General features: G+C 35.8%; 1 protein-coding gene across 2 annotated transcripts in view; it reads right to left on the bottom strand.

Annotated features, from left to right (window-relative positions):
• The window catches only part of SYCP1 (synaptonemal complex protein 1), a 143,622-nt gene that overhangs the window by 56,858 nt on the left and 69,235 nt on the right, over window positions 1-17,529 (bottom strand). For both annotated transcript variants that reach the window (XM_005911073.2, XM_005911072.2), the window contains exons 16-20: window positions 12,397-12,501; window positions 11,300-11,403; window positions 9,552-9,669; window positions 8,661-8,731; window positions 4,161-4,242 (exon numbers count right to left, since the gene is read on the bottom strand). In XM_005911073.2, coding sequence (XP_005911135.2) covers window positions 4,161-4,242; window positions 8,661-8,731; window positions 9,552-9,669; window positions 11,300-11,403; window positions 12,397-12,501 — 480 coding nt within the window. The remainder of the gene's footprint in view (window positions 1-4,160; window positions 4,243-8,660; window positions 8,732-9,551; window positions 9,670-11,299; window positions 11,404-12,396; window positions 12,502-17,529) is intronic.

Below are 17,529 nucleotides of genomic sequence, written 5' to 3' on the forward strand. Positions count from 1 at the left end.
GGCAGGAGGAGAAGGGGACAAGAAGAGGATGAGATGGCTGGATGGCATCACCAACTTGATGGACATGAGTCTGGGTAAACTCTGGGAGTTGGTGATAGACAGGGAGGCCTGGCGTGCTGTGATTTATGGGGTCGCAAAGAGTTGGACACGACTGAGTGACTGAACTGAACTGAACTGAATAAACATGTAATTAAAATTTAAAACTCAATAGAGACAAGAAAATCAGTCACTTCTTGGCCTTACCAAATGAATGCTGAAAAAATGTTTAAACTATCAGTTTTAAGTATAACCGGATTATAATATTGCCTGAGAAAGCTCATTTTACATATTTCTCCATTCTTCAGACCATCAAAATTTACTCGAGAGTTAATATTGATGATCATATCTTTCTCCTACTTAGCTTTCCCTAGAAAATTATAACTGACATTGCTGCTGCTACTGCTGCTAAGTTGCTTCAGTCGTGTCCGACTTTGTGCGACCCCATAGATGGCAGCCCACCAGGCTCCTCCGTCCATGGGATTTTCCAGGCAAGAGTACTGGAGTAGGGTGCCTTTGTCTTCTCCATAACTGGCATTACTATACAGGGGACGACAGAGGATGAGATGGCTGGATGGCATCACTGATTCAATGAACCTGAGTCTCAGTGAACTCCAGGAGTTGGTGATGGACACGGAGGCCTGCTGTGCTGCAATTCATGGGGTCGCAAAGAGTTGGACACGACTGAGCGACTGATCTGATACATTATAAAAATCCCCTTTATAACTGTAGTTACAATAGTTCAAAAAATATGTATATATAATATCAGATCAATTTTGCTATTTTTACTGCCCCATCTCACTCTCTCCTCTGAATAAACTAATGAAAATTAAAGTAACTTAAGTATTCAATCTTTTTAAATTTAAAAAATATCTAAACTTAGGACTAGTTAATATATTTGATGGAATGCCCAGAAATTATTAAAATTTTAAATTATTACAGTTCATTTTTAAGTAAAATAATTCAGGTACATAAAATCAAAGAATCTTATTCACTAGAATTCTAGCTAGAAAAAAAAAAATAGTGTTAATTATTAGAGCTCAGAACTTTAGAAAGTGAACTACGTTCTCCAAAGGACTATTTGCTAACTCACTACACAGAAAGTCAAGTTTAGGACAAGTGTGTGGTGAAAGTGAGTCAGTATCACTAGCCAGAGAGTAAAAACATCTCACAAAAAGAAAGGGGAAATTTTTCTGCAGCTCCTTTGACTATAAAAAATGGGAGAGATATCTAAGCACAATTTTTTAAAAGCATCTTGCCACTGTAAGATATCCACAGCAAATGCAGCTGCTGAAGGTATGAAATTTGGAGAAAGGAAAGAGATAGTGGACGAGCAATTTAACAAAGCTTTGCTCTTTGAAGCATTATGCAGAAACTTCTAATTCCAAAGCCTCTTCGAACAAACCTGCAGTAAAAATCCTATACTATTCTTGAAAGCCTTCAAAATAGAACTGAGATCTCTTTGTACAGGACAATGTAAAGGTTGGCCCTAAAGAGTCTAGCCATACATATATTGTTATAGAGTCTCTAGTCCCAAGTATCTTTCACATCTGATAATACCTTGTTTTCTAGTATCTTCATTTGTTTATCTTTTTTTATAACTTCACATTCAATGCTTCGAGCCTAAAAAAACATTAACATCAGATTTAAAATGTTAACAGAAAAAATAAAAAATAAAATGTTAACAGAAATTCTATTTTCTTCTGAGTATCTTTTAGACATGGAATTATAAAGCTTAGTCTTATATTTCTAAAAAAAATAGTTATCAGCTCCACCAGTTTATTTCAGCTACATTTTTAAAAATACATATAAAATTCTTATATTTAAAAAATTAAAAAAATGTTTTCATGCATATATGTTAATGTTCATTATCTTAGCCTCATTATCACTTTACAATCTTTTATTAGCTTTCCCAGGTTATACTCAATTTTAAAAATTATATATAGATGTTTTCCGTCTTTTAAACACGTTTTTCACAAACATTTATTAAACTGAACTTTGTAACAATCCAATGATGTAGAAAAATACGTATTATTATACCCATTTTAGAAATGAGGGAAAAAAGGCTAAGATAAAGTATGGACTGGGATAAAAGAAGAGTATAACAAATTTCACCAAGAAATATTTGCAACCTGAATTATTTCCAGGAAACTGTTTCAATAAGCAAACTGAAATCCAACCACGGAAAGCTTAAAGATGCTATCAATTTGTCTTGCATTTCACTTTTTTATTAACTCATCATTAATATCTTCTACATTGGTAAAATAAATTTTAAATTCTTAGTGGAAGATTTTTGTTTTACATTAACCATCAAATTCATGTTTTTCTCTACACCAACAAGATAAGTGTTTTGAAGCAGCCTCTGACACAAATTTTAAAGTAGTGAATTACATACCAAGTCTTTAGGAGACTAATTTGGGGGGGCTGAATTTAACTAATAAATATGAAACTGAAAGAAAAAAACAGCTTTGGGGGTGGGGAAAGTGGTACAGTCTAAAGAATGTTAGAGAGGCAACTCTTCCACTTCTTAGACATGTAGCTTTTTTGCACTTTTACCTTTTGGAGGCCCAGTTTCCTAATCCATGAAATGAGGACAAAAATGACTTCCAGCTTAAATAACATAAAGAATCTAGAATGTTCCTGGTCATTGCAAGTCCTTAAAAATATAGTTCATCTTACCCTTAGACTATTCCAACAGTCTTAAGCCCTCCAACATGTAAATATAATTATGACACTTCTCAGGTCAACTCTTCAACAACCTCAAACTCCTAAATATATCTGTGAGGCCTGAAATGATCTACCCTCATTTTTCCCCATCCTCATTCTTCCATTTATCTTCCCATCTCTCATCTTTCTATACTCTCTCCGCCAACACCACTATCTTAAACTCCACCTTTTGGCCTAGATAAACTTGTATAGTTGTTTAAATATAGGGGCCCTATCATATTTCCAAGGCTCTCTCATACTTCATATATTGTGTGTGTGTGTGTATGTGTATGTGTAACTTGAAATACTCTTCTCCCTGATCTACTTATGCCTACACCACTGCCTTCCACTAATTGAATTAATCGGAGGTTTTAACATGAATTTTGCTTCTTCCAAGAAGCTTGTCCTGACTCAAGTTCAGACAGTTGTCCTTTCCATGGTCTCCAATAGCAATTATATAGAATTATATAGCAATATATAGCAAATATATATTCTATAAAGAGAGAGAATTTATATATTTTGGTCTTCTTTTTTAGTGTAAATTCCACAGTAACCCTGATCAGTTCATAAAGTTGGATGGGGACTAATCTGTCTCCAAGGGTGGGAATGCAACTCAGGCTTGGAGAGATTACTCTATCCCCTAACTGCAATGAATGGCTGAAGTATAAGTGAGCTAAACTAGGCAAGAGTCCTCACTAACATTTTTTTTCAAAGCTTTGAAGACTAATTTTATAGCCTTCTAACTGATTCCAATGCCTTTCACCACTCCCTACTCTGTTCTTAAAAATTAAAAATGTTACTTGTCTAATAAAAAACCTTAAATGGATCACTACTGCCCAACAAAACAAACTAAAACAAAACTTCAGCACCCAAAACACTGCCTGGCACATTGTAGGTAGTTAATAATATTTGTGGAATGAATGAAAAAACAAAGTCAAGGTCTTCACAATCTAATTTGATCATTGCAATCTATTTTGGCACAATTTTCTCCCACTGTATGTTATACAACATAATCACTTCACATACTTTGTACTATTCTACTTTTGTGATAATCTTCCCTAAAAGCCTTCCTATCTCAACTCTTTGAAATCATTTCCACCAATGTACAACACAAACTTATTAATCACTTTATTAGTATATTTTATATTACTAAAGCATGAGCCTATTTAGCCTAAAATATAAATCGACATTTATAAATGCTAAGTGTTAAAGAAATTTAGAATTATGCCATTATTTCTTCTAGATAAAAACCACGTAAGTAAAACAACTCAACATGGCCCACGTTTTTAAGGTCAACAGTCTACAACAGTCCTTGGCCCTCCAGTTATCTGTACAATAGTACACTTGTTTTTGGACACCAGCTACTGCTTTTATGATTTGAAATTTTGTGATAGAACCTACTATTAAATACAACATACATTTTCTTCACTCTTGTCCAATTTACATTTAACTTCATCTCCTTTCTGTTTTAGTTCTTCTCTCACAGATTCCAGCTCATTCCTTAAAGGAAATGGAAGAGTGACATTGCAATAAAATCTACATTTTCATTTTATTCCCTTTCTGGAACTTCTAAAATTGACTACTGATCAGTTTAAAAATTTTTATTGGTTTATATCTTCACTTTGATTGATCATTTTTCATGCATCAGTATATACACTTCTACTCCTAAATTTAAATTAATTTATACATTTACTTTGAAATTATTTAGATCTTTATAGTTATTTTTACATAAAAAGAAACTTCAAGATAGAAAAACTTATTTCTTATTTAAGTCAAGATTTCACTTTCCTGTTTTCTTAGTCATCATTCTAAGACATAGTCATAATGCTGTACAAATAAATAAGGGACATATATACAGGTGATTTTAATGAAGAACTGTATGACTGTGATATTTGCATATACATGTATGCTTATGTATGTATAGAGTATTTCACAGAAACATACACAGGAAACCATGCTACCTCTGGAGAGGAAAACTGGATAGCAGAAGACAAAAGGCAAGAAAGATAGTTTTCTTGCCTCATATCCCTTTGTTTCTTTGATCTTTACACCATATGCACATATAATCCTTTCAAACTTTTTTTAAAAAGCTATCTGCTGTGCATGGAAACAACAGTACTTTGTCTCAGAAGAATATTTAAAGCTATTTCTAATTGTAGACTCTCTTATTGTTACAGCTGATATGTTACTAAGTCAAATGTGAATGCATGGACTAGTAATCAATCATGTGAAATAACCGGCCTTATAAAAACTGAGTCTAGGATGCTTACTCTTTGAGTTTTAAATCTTTAATTGGCACATTCTTACTTTTCCTAAATATATTACTTAGAGTTCTGTAAATCCATAGAGTAGGTAGATGTACAAAAAGATATTATCCAAATAATTCCAATTCTCTTAGATAAAAAGTAGCCTTTCTCTAAATATGTTTTCACTTTTCATCCCCAAAATGTTTAGTGGCTTAATCACAGATTTAACCTGTAAACTTCTGAAGAAGAAAAGTAAGCATATAAGACAAAAGTAATCCTTAGAAACATAATAAAAGATGACTTTCCAAATATGGAAAATAGTAACAGTTAAGTATCAGGCACTGTGCTCAGTGCTTTATTCATATTTCCTCACGTAATGCCCAAACAGTCCTATGAGGGAGACATACTAGGTCTAAGGAAATATCAAATAATTTACAACAGTTAAGTTTTAATGACCACATTCTTTAATAAAACCTAAATCAAAACTTAATACATCAGAATATAAGTACAAGCAAGAGCCCCCAAATATATGTAAATCATCTAAATTACTAATGGATTAAAAGGAAACTGGAAATATAAAAACTCTATCCCAGAGCTACCTACCGGGGAAGTATGTGCAATATTACAATCTTTAGCAAGGTAATTTTGAAGGTCTTAGAAAATAAGATCTCCTATCAGCTGTCTATCAGGCATCTATAGATCTGTATCTGTGTGTCTGTTTATTGATCAATGGGTTGCTGAAGCTTTGGACCCTTTAGCTGATGTTTCAGGGTCCATTGTAAGTGCTGTCACTATGCCCCCTCCATGCAGGTGTATGAATGGAGGAAGCAGCTATTTTTATGAGAATAACCTCCCCAAATGCAAGTGTTCTAGTGGCTACGTGGAAATGCAAGTGTTCTAGTGGCTACGTGGGAGGATATTGTGGAATGGGACTTTCACAAGGTATTCCTCCAGGAACTAACGCGTCCATGCTGTTGACAATCATCCTGATCATCAGAATTGCTGCTTTAGCCGCTTTAGGATTTTTCCACTATCAGAAAACCGGCTCCCTTTTGTCTTATCTGCCCAAGCTGTCAAGCTTAAGCAGTCTCAAATCCTCTGAAAATGGAAATGGGGTGACCTTCAGATCAGGGGATGATGTTAATATGGATATTAGAGTAACTGGTTTGGGGCCTGAGTCTGCTATTGACAGATTGCTGGGAATGAGGGAACATTTTGCCACAGACATCAGGAAGCCACCCATAATATTTGGGAACCTGATGTATGCCTCCAAGGACACTACTATCACAGCAGCTCAGCCAACAACAACCCCGGTAACTGAATCTGGAACAGTGTATAACAAAAACTATGGAAGTCCCATTAACCCTGCTGAACAGGGTTCAGACACAAAGCCAACTCCCTCAAGTCCTGATGAAACGCAGCTAACAAAATGAAATATCTTCAAACAAAAACCAAAACAAAGTGTCAACTTTGAAAATCCATTCTATTCCAAGATGGAGAATGAACCAAAGGTCAATGCTGCTAAGGTTTCTTGGAAAAAAGGCTCAACTCCAGGCTATAGTGCAACTACAGGCTACAGATGATATTAAAGACACCGCGAATTGTTTAGGATTGTTTAGGATTTTGTTTTTCTGTTTTTCTTGGTGTTATCACAATCATCTACTTTAATGCCTGTATGACAGTCAGTCAAGAGGATATAGCATTATTTTAATTTAAGTCTTCTTTTGTTACAGAAGACTCAGAGGCATAGCTGTGCTGGCTATTTAGGGAATAATTAGAAACAGACTTTTGCACATTTTTTTTTTTTACAAACAGATGAAAAAAATTAACATTCAGTACTTTATTAAAAGAATATATTTTTTCCCCTGTACTCCTGTAGTTGGTACTGTTTGTAGAAACACTGCCTTGTATGCCTTGTTTACTCATCTCATATTTTTACAAATAATTATCACCTTGTACTATATGTATATCTTTGCACTGAACCTCTCTGAAGGTAATACTATAAATATATTGTACATTTGTAAATTTGAGAAAGATTATCACATCATTAAATTTGCTAATGAAAGTAAAAAAAACAGGTTATTTAGAAAATAATAAACATGATAAATTGCATATCAAAAACCAGGTCACAGATCTACAGTAGTGTCAGAAGTAAATTGATACTTGAAATGATTTTATTATTTGAAATGATTTTATTAATTTATTATTTGAAAAAGAGAAAGGTAAACTAAATATCAATATATCAATTTTTTAAATAACTAAAGAAAATATTAATATTTGATTTCAGACAGGAAAAAAAAAACTTCTAAGTTCATTTATAAATTTATAAATTATTTATATAATATATATTTCTATATAAATTCACAAATTATTTACATATAATATTTATAAATTATTTATAAATTTACAAAAGCAATGGGAAAAAAAAATTTCAAAAAGAAAGCATTTTAGATTTAATAAAAAAATTTTTTTAAATTCTGTATGACAAAATAATTACCCACAGTAGGAAAACAACAGGTTAGGGAAAATATGTGCTGTAAATAAAACAAGATAAAGGATTAATATGTTTTTAAAAGCTTGACTAAATCAGTAAGAAAACAGTCAAGATCTCAAAATATTATAGGCAATGCTGCCAAGTCGCTTCAGTCGTGTCTGACTTTGTGCGACTCCACAGACGGCAGCCCACCAGGCTCCCCCATCCCTGGGATTCTCCAGGCAAGAACACTGGAGTGGGTTGCCATTTCCTTCTCCAATGCATGAAAGTGAAGTTGCTCAGTCGTGTCCAACTCTTAGCAACCCCATGGACTGCAGCCCACCAGGCTCCTCTGTCCATGGGATTTGCCAGGCAAGAGTACTGGAGTGGGGTGCCATTGCCTTCTCCAATTATAGGCAATAGATACAGGCAATTTAGAAAGAAGAAAATCTAGCAAGCACACAAAAAATTCCAAAGTTTACCCAAAACAATGAAAATTATAAATCCTAAGAACTATAAGTTATTTCTATTATATCATCAAATAAATAAATAAATGATAATAACCAAAAGTAATTGTTTTTATAACCAGCATTTTCATAAAACATTGGTTGTACTGCATACTTTACAAATGATAGAACCTATCAGAAATCATTTGTCTATCAAAAGTAATTGAAATAAATTACTCAATAAATTCACACTTGAAATTTATACTTTAAGAAAAAATCTGTATGTGCCAAAACATTTACTACAGTATTATTTATGAAAGTGAAAAACTGTAAAATGTAAATATCTGAATTAAAATAATGCTATATCCTCTTGACTGACTGGCATACAGGTATTAAAGTAGATGATTGTGATAACACCAAGAAAAACAGAAAATACTTAAAATAATATTAGAGTTTTAAAATATCTCTTCTAAGTGCTCTGACATATGATTAGTGTACTTTCTGAAATATTAATTATTAGGAAATTTATGATATTTTAAAATTAATTTCTGTATCTAATATCATTATTTCAAACTAAGTATAAAATAGGCATTATTACAATTTTATTTTTAAGCAGTATTCCAAAATAGTAATTTAAGTCTAATTTTTTACTTTATTCTATATTAAACATAAAATTAATCTAAATTAACTACAAGTTAATAGAAAAGAAATACTATTTTTGGCTAGTCAAAAAGGCCAATGCATTAGTCTTGCCTTAATTGTGTTTCTGTCTCTCCCAGATGTTCTATTTGTTTCAACATCCTTTCTTCTTGCCTTTTGCTATTCTAAAGAAATAATCAGTGTTGTTTATATTAATTAGTTTGCTTCAACAGAAATAAAATTGAAACTAACATTTAAGATCTTTATCTATCTTAAAATTCATTTAGTTATAAATAAAACAAGAGAATGGGTTATTTAACTTGTATAATGCCACACAACTTTTCCAGTCTTACTCTATTCCCTAATATCTATGTATTAATACTAGCTAAAAAAATAAGTCTTACTTGCTGTTTCCCACTGATACTTTGAGACTTGTGTCCTCTGTACATATTGTTATGGCTTTAAGGAATGCTTTTCCACTCATTGCACCTACTGAGCTCATAATTACTGACTTTTTTAAGGCAAAACTTAATGCTATATTCTTCTGAAGGCTTCTCTTTCCCCAAGGCCGAGGTGATCCTGTGAATTCTGATAGCACTTGGTCTCCAAAATAATACATATGATATTTTAAGCACTTTTTCATTGAGTCATAAACTCCTAAAGAGGGAGGATGATATTTTATTTATCACTATATGTTCCACAGTGTCTTATATTATTTGCTAACAAATACTTGAATATTTTATTAAAATATTTATAAAAATCTTGATGCTTCAAATTAGAATAACTTTATCAATAGGGAGCCTCCATCTTCTGTTGCCTTTTATTACCACTGAGGATCAATATGCGTATTTTTCTTCTAAAACAAAGTATTTAGAAGAAAAAGATAATCAGATAATCTAAGATAATCAGACTTTTAAAGCTGAAAGAATCTTCAGTGGTAATCTATTCTAAGCCCCTAATTTTACAGTAAGAAAATTGTCAATGATACTTTCTTTTTCAACTCACATTAATGTCTTCTTGTTGTTTCTTGAGTTCCAGGGCCATATCACTTGTTTCTTGTGCTAGTTCTTTGTTTTCCAGTGAAAGCCTGTTGCAGCTTGCAGTTAGTTCAGTATTCTTCAGCCTATTTTTTTTTAAAAACAACATATCATACCAAAATATTTACACATAAAATTATATAATATAGAATTTTATCCAAAATAATCTTAGGGGAAAGAAAGGAAGGGCTGGGGCTACAAATGAAACAAGATTGGCTTTTAGTAAAGAATTTTTGAGGCTGAGTGATAGGTATATGGGCTTCCTAAGCGGTGCTAGTGGTAAAGAACCCGCCCAACAGGGGTTTGATCAAGATCACTTAAAGGAGGGCATGGTACCCCACTCCAGTATTCTTGCCTGGAGAATCCCATGGACAGAGGAGCCTGGCAGGCTACAGTCCATAACAGTTGCAGAGTCAGACCCAACTGAGGTGACTCAGCAGGCACACATGCATGTATGCACAGTAAGTATATGCTGTTTCATTACATTATTCCCTCTTTTAACACTGTATGTATTTGAAATTTTTCTATAATAAGTTTTTTGAGATGTCATATATTTCCTAGCATACTTCCCGTAATGCTTCCCCCTTCACCTTTCCATAAATTTTGAAAACCACATTATTTTTTACATATTTTCTTTCTAACAGGCTGTCTCTTAGAAACTATTTCAAACTTCTGATGATTTAAGTATTACATGAGACATTAATGATTTAATTAAATATTACAAAATCATTTAAATGAGTATTAATATTTTCATTAAGATAAATAAAATATATGCATATGCACAACACTTACAAGGTCTCAAATATTCTACATCAGAAGAGAGATTACTACTATCACTAGTTGCAGCCAGGATCAATTTTAAATGAGGGAAGGGAAGTGTGTGGCTCATGGAATGATTTCAGAAGCACCTATATCTCCGACTTACTGATGCTGGAAACTCATCAAAGTGTTTTAATTAAAAAATGAAAAGTTGAAAGAACAAATATACCAAGGATAACACAAATTTATATTAATCAGTTAATTCGTTAAAAAGGACTTTGGTTAACAGATGAATTTTACCCAGAGCCCCTACAAAAGTATTGTTGAAAAGTACCAGAAGCTGGGAATGGGAGCTGAAAGAGAAGTGACAAGATGCTGAGTAAATTGTTTATTTCTTATTTTTATCTAGAGTTGAAAAACCAGAACACAAAAATTATGCTCTCCACTAGACTGCCTCCTTGAATTTAGTTCTCCCTGAGTGACAACACAACAATTATTTCCTCCTATTTTCTCTAGAAATTAAATTTACTAAGTAAGTGAAGCAACTAAATATTATGCTTGGACAATATAAGAGATGAATTTGTATTTCTGTCATTTCATCAATTCAAACCTACAAAGTAATTTAGTAAAACAACCAAAAAAACTACAGCTAGAACTACAAATGATTATTTTTATAAGAAACTAAATAATCTCCAAAAAATATATATCACACTTCTAATATAGTTCTCAAGTTTGTGATATACTCTTATGTCAATAATACATAGTTTCTTTAACAATGAAATTGATAAATTATTTTGATCTTTAATCAGAAATAAAAACTTTAAGCCTATTCAAAAAAGCATTATACATAATTTACTAATTTAGTATTAACTACAGTGAAAAGTAGTTAATATTTTATAATACTACAGAAAGTTTAGGAATTGAACACACAAACTACTTTATAGATAGAAAACATACTTCTCATTTTCAAGCTCAGTTTTCAGCTCTTTAACCTGATTTGAATAATGCTGTTCACTTGTTGCAATGGCAGTTAACTGTATTTCCAAATCATGTACTTTTTTCTGGAAAATAAACACATATTATCACAGCAAACGCTTTTACAATTTTCTCACTTAAGAAGTATGGTCACTCTATGTAAGCAAGTTATATACTTGGTAAAAAATATGTCAAAATTTTTAAATTGATTTAATGCCATAGTCATTATAATTTCAATACAGTGAGCAATGACAAATGCAATACTAAAAGTAAATTTCATTTTCATATTCTGAAGCTCAACCAGTAAAATTATACTTGAAGTGAAGTGAAGTGGCTCAGTCGTGTCCAGCTCTTTGCGACCCCATGGACTGTAGCCTGCCAGGCTCCTCCGTCCATGAGGTTTTCCAGGCAAGAATACTGGAGCGGGTTGCCATTTCCTTCTCCAGTGGATCTTCCCAACCCAGGGATCGAACCCAGGTCTCCCGCATTGTAGGCAGATGCTTTTACCATCTGAGCCACTAGGGAATATTATAAAATACTGTTGTCTGTTTTATACTACCAAGTAATAAATTTCAACTGAAATATCATTATTAAGAAAAAATATATTAGTTAATGAAATCAAGCAATATCAGAAAAGTAAGCTGCTCTTATTATGTTAGAAAGACAATTACAATGTTAATACTATAATAAACTGAAAACACTTTTTAAAAATAAAAGACATTCTAAAACTATAACATGAAAACTATAAACTAAGAACTTAATAAAAGCTAAAATTAAAAGTATCAATTAATAAATACTTATAAGACATCAAGAAATGTATTATTATAAGCCATGCTTATATTATTGGTATCTTAAATGTTGACATTTCTCTGCCTCATTATAATATGGAGGTTTTGTTTTAAATCAATTACAGCAGAAACACATGTTCAAGAGGAATTAAATACAGCAGAAACACATGTTCAAGAGGAATTTTGTGAAGCAATCTTGTGCAAATCTAACAGCCATATAATCTACAATGTAAATCTGTACCCTACTAGTAAAACACTTGAAAGAAAAAAATGTATCCTTTTTAAACGAACCTCTCTGGTTTGGAGAAGCCCAGTTAGTTCTTGTTCTGCTTCTTTTAATTCTTCAGCAATCTTCTCAAATTGTTTCTTCTCATCTAAAAGCTTTTGTTTTTCTGCCTATTTTAAGAACATTAACGAATCATGATAACCAAAGCATACACACATTCAAAATAATCAAACTTCTCAAATATAGTTGTGAAGAGAATTATGACTTTCTCTTTGGTTAAAATTTTTTAAAAAGAGAAAACAAGTCATTAAGTAAATTCCAAAACTAAATATGATGACAGGACTTAATGGACAGAGCCCTGTAAGTTTTTTTTTTCTTTTTTTTTTTTTAAATTTTATTTTTAAACTTTACATAATTGTATTAGTTTTGCCAAACATCAAAATGAATCCATCACAGGTATACATGTGCTCCCCCTCCTGAACCCTCCTCCCTCCCCATACCATCCCTCCAGGTCGTCCCAGTGCACCAGCCCCAAGCATCCAGTATCGTGCATTGAACCTGGACTGGCATCTTGTTTCATACATGATATTTTACATGTTTCAATGCCATTCTCCCAAATCTTCCCACCCTCTCCCTCTCCAATAGAGTCCATAAGACTGTTCCATACATCAGCGTCACTTTTGCTGTCTCGTACACAGGGTTATTGTTATCATCTTTCTAAATTCCATATATATGCGTTAGTATACTGTATTGGTGTTTTTCCTTCTGGCTTACTTTGCTCTGTATAATAGGCTCCAGTTTCATCCACTTCATTAGAAATGATTCAAATGTTTTCTTTTTAATGGCTGAGTAATACTCCATTGTGTATATGTACCACAGCTTTCTTATCCATTCATTTGCTGATGGACATCTAAGTTGCTTCCATGTCCTGGCTATTATAAACAGTGCTGCGATGAACATTGGGGTACACGTGTCTCTTTCCCTTCTGGTTTGCTCAGTGTGTATGCCCAGCAGTGGGATTGCTGGATCATAAGGCAGTTCTACTTCCAGTTTTTTAAGGAATCTCCACACTGTTCTCCATAGTGGCTGTACTAGTTTGCATTCCCACCAACAGTGTAAGAGGGTTCCCTTTCCTCCACACCCTCTCCAACATTTATTATTTGTAGACTTTTGGATCACAGCCATTCTGACTGGTGTGAAATGGTACCTCATAGTGGTCTTGATTTGCATTTCTCTGATAATGAGTGATGTTGAGCATCTTTTCATGTGTTTGTTAGCCAAGACTCATACAGACAGAAAGACAAGTGGCAAAGGAGTAGTCAAATGTAGAATGCATCTCTCTTCAAAGATACATCAGGAATACCTCTTCAGATGCAGAAGACCTTGCAAAGCACCAGCTGAAACTGGCAGGAGTCCCTGACCACTGGAATCATGCAAAAATCAACAGGATGAAGGAAGAAAAGGGAAAAAGAGGAGGAGAGAGAGCAGGACTGGACCTGCACCCACGGAGTAGGGGAGCGGAAGCAGGGGTGAGGACCTCACACAGGGGCAATTGAGGCTGTTGGAGAGTGAAGCGGCTGATCTGTGACAGTCTGAATGGAGTAAGAACCACACAGACAATCCATGCCACAGCCTTACATAGCCCAGACAGGAATGCAAGCCCACCGGAATGTATGGTGGCTGGGAGCTGGAGCACAGTGATTAGAGAGCAATCCCAGGGTGAGGACTGCTGTTGACTGTGGGGAGACGGCCCAAAGGGACAGGAGGGAGTAGATCAGAGTGTGGAATACCTTTGGAGCAAAACCAGGAAGCAGGGCACTACTGCTGAGTTAGGAGCAGACGGTGGAGCCATCACTGTAGCCCCTCTCCCCACACGCAAGTGCCAGCAGCTGACCAATAGAGAAAGAGCCCAGAGAGGGTGGCCCTTTGAGTGCCTGATATGTCAAACAATAGACAAGGACCAGCCAGGGAGGCCCTTTGAAAGTCCAGCTGCCAAAGGCTAGAAAAAGATTCTGTTAATAATAGTACTATATCTCCTGCACCTTGGCCACTGGCATCCCTAGACACATAACATCATGAAGGTCCCCACGATCCAAGCAACTGTGCCACCTCCAAGTTTGATCCTTACTGGAGGCAAAGCAGCCAGAGACTAGAAACAAATCCTAAAATGCTGTATCTCCTCTGCCCATAGTCACCATCTTCCCTGCACACCTGGCACCGCCAGGGTCCCTGCAATCCAAGTAGCTGTGCCATCTCCATGCTTGATCCCCACTGGGGCAGAGATACCATAGGTTAGAAAAATCCCTAATAGGGTCATATCTCCTGTGCTTGTAGTAACCAGATTTCCCTGCATACTTGGCATTGCCAGGGTCCCTGTGATCCAAACAGCTGCTCAACCTACACACCCAGTCCTCACTAGCACAGAATCAAATCCTCCAGTACACTCTCAGGGAAAGACCCTGATGCTGGGAAAGATTGAGGGCAGGAGGAGAAGGGGACGACAGAGGATGAGATGGTTGGATGGCATCACCGACTCAATGGACATGGGCTTGGGTGGATTCCGGGAGTTGGTGATGGACAGGGAGGCTTGGCATGCTGTGGTTCATGGGGTCACAGAGTCAGACGCGACTGAGTGACTGAACCGAACTGATAGTAACATCTCAATACACAAGGCAAACACTAACAGACATAAAAGGGAAAATCAACAGTAACACAATAATCGTAGTGGACTTTAAAACCCCACTTACACTGCGACCCCATGAATCGCAGCACGCCAGGCCTCCCTGTCCATCACCAACTCCCGGAGTTCACTCAGACTCACGTTCATCAAGTCAGCGATGCCATCCAGCCATCTCATCCTCTGTCGTCCCCTTCTCCTCCTGCCCCCAATACCTCCCAGCATCAGAGTCTTTTCGAATGAGTCAACTCTTCGCGTGAGGTGGCCAAAGTACTGGAGTTTCAGCTTTAGCATCATTCCTTCCAAAGAAATCCCAGGGCTGATCTCCTTCAGAATGGACTGGTTGGATCTCCTTGCAGTCCAAGGGACTCTCAAGAGTCCTCTCCAACACCACAGTTCAAAAGCATCAATTCTTCGGCACTCAGCCTTCTTCACAGTCCAACTCTCACATCCATACATGACCACAGGAAAAACCATAGCCTTGACTAGATGGATCTTTGTTGGCAAAGTAATGTCTCTGCTTTTGAATATGCTGTCTAGGTTGGTCATAACTTTCCTTCCAAGGAGTAAGCGTCTTTTAATTTCATGGCTGCAGTTACCATCTATAGTGATTATGGAGCCCAGAAAAATACAGTCTGACACTGTTTCCACTGTTTTCCCATCTATTTCCCATAAAGTGGTGGGACCGGATGCCATGATCTTCGTTTTCTGAATGTTGAGCTTTAAGCCAACTTTTTCACTCTCCACTTTGAATTTCATCAAGATGCTTTTTAGTTCCCCTTCACTTTCTGCCATAAGGGTGGTGTCATCTGCATATCTGAGGTTATGGATATTTCTCCCGGCAATCTTGATTCCAGCTTGTGTTCTTCTAGTTCAGCATTTCTCATGATGTACTCTGCATATAAGTTAAATAAGCAGGATGACAATATACAGCCTTGACGAACTCCTTTCCCTATTTGGAACCAGTCTGTTGTTCCATGTCCAGTTTTCACTGTTGCTTCCTGACCTGCATACAAATTTCTCAAGAGGCAGATCAGGTGGTCTGGTATTCCTATCTCTTTCAGAATTTCCCACAGTTTATTGTGACCCACACAGTCAAAGGCTTTGGCATAGTCAATAAAGCAGAAATAGATGTTTTTCTGGAACTCTCTTGCTTTTTCGATGATCCAGCGGATGTTGGCAATTTGATCTCTGGTTCCTCTGCCTTTTCTAAAACCAGCTTGAACATCAGGAAGTTCACGGTTCACATATTGCTGAAGCCTGGCTTGGAGAATTTTGAGCATTACTTTACTAGCGTGTGAGGTGAGTACAATTGTGCGGTAGTTTGAGCATTCTTTGGTATTGCCTTTCTTTGGGATTGGAATGAAAACTGACCTTTTCCAGTCCCGTGGCCACTGCTGAGTTTTCCAAATTTGCTGGCATATTGAGTGCAGCACTTTCACAGCATCATCTTTCACAATTTGGAATAGCTCAACTGGAATTCCATCACCTCCACTATTTTGTTCGTAGTGATGCTTTCTAAGGCCCACTTGACTTCACATTCCAGGATGTCTGGCTCTAGGTCAGTGATCACACCATTGTGATTATCTGGGTCGTGAAGATCTTTTTTGTATAGTTCTTCTGTGTATTCTTGCCATCTCTTCTTAATATCTTCTGCTTCTGTTAGGTCCATACCATTTCTGTCCTTTATCGAGCTCATCTTTGCATGAAATGTTCCTTTGGTATGTCTGATTTTCTTGAAGAGATCCCTAGTCTTTCCCATTCTGTTGTTTTCCTCTATTTCTTTGCACTGATCGCTGAAGAAGGCTTTCTTATCTCTTCTTGCTATTCTTTGGAACTCTGCATTCAGATGTTTATATCTTTCCTTTTCTCCTTTGCTTTTTGCTTCATTGTTAGAGAAAATCAAATCAAAACCACAATGAGGTGTTACCACACAGCAGTCAGAATGGTCATCATCATCAAATTCTAAAAACAATAAATGCTACAGAGGATGTGGAGAAAAGAGAACCCTCTTACACTGTTGGTGGAAATATAAATTGATACAGCCATTATGAGGTAGAAGGCTATGGCACCCCACTCCAGTACTCTTGCCTGGAAAATCCCATGGATGGAGGAGCCTGGTGGGCTGCAGTCCATGGGGCCACAAAGAGTCAGACATGACTGAATGACTTCCCTTTCACTTTTCACTTTCATCCATTGGAGAAGAAAATAGCAACCCACTCCAGTGTTCTTGCCTGGAGAATCCCAGTGACGGGGGAGCCTGGTGGGCTGCCATCTATGGGGTCACACAGAGTCGGACATGACTGAGGTGACTTAGCAGCAGCAGCACAGCCACTATGAAAAACAGTATGGAGATTCCTTAAAAACCTAGAAATATAACTATTAATACCACATGACCCAGAAATCCCACTACTGGGAAGATATCCTCATAGACTCATAATTCAGAAAGACACATGTACCCCCATGTTCACTGCAGCACTATTTACAATAGCCAGGACATGGAAGCAACCTAGATGTCCAT

Source organism: Bos mutus, chromosome 3, assembly GCF_027580195.1.
Source record: "Bos mutus isolate GX-2022 chromosome 3, NWIPB_WYAK_1.1, whole genome shotgun sequence".
Taxonomy (NCBI): Eukaryota; Metazoa; Chordata; class Mammalia; order Artiodactyla; family Bovidae; genus Bos; species Bos mutus.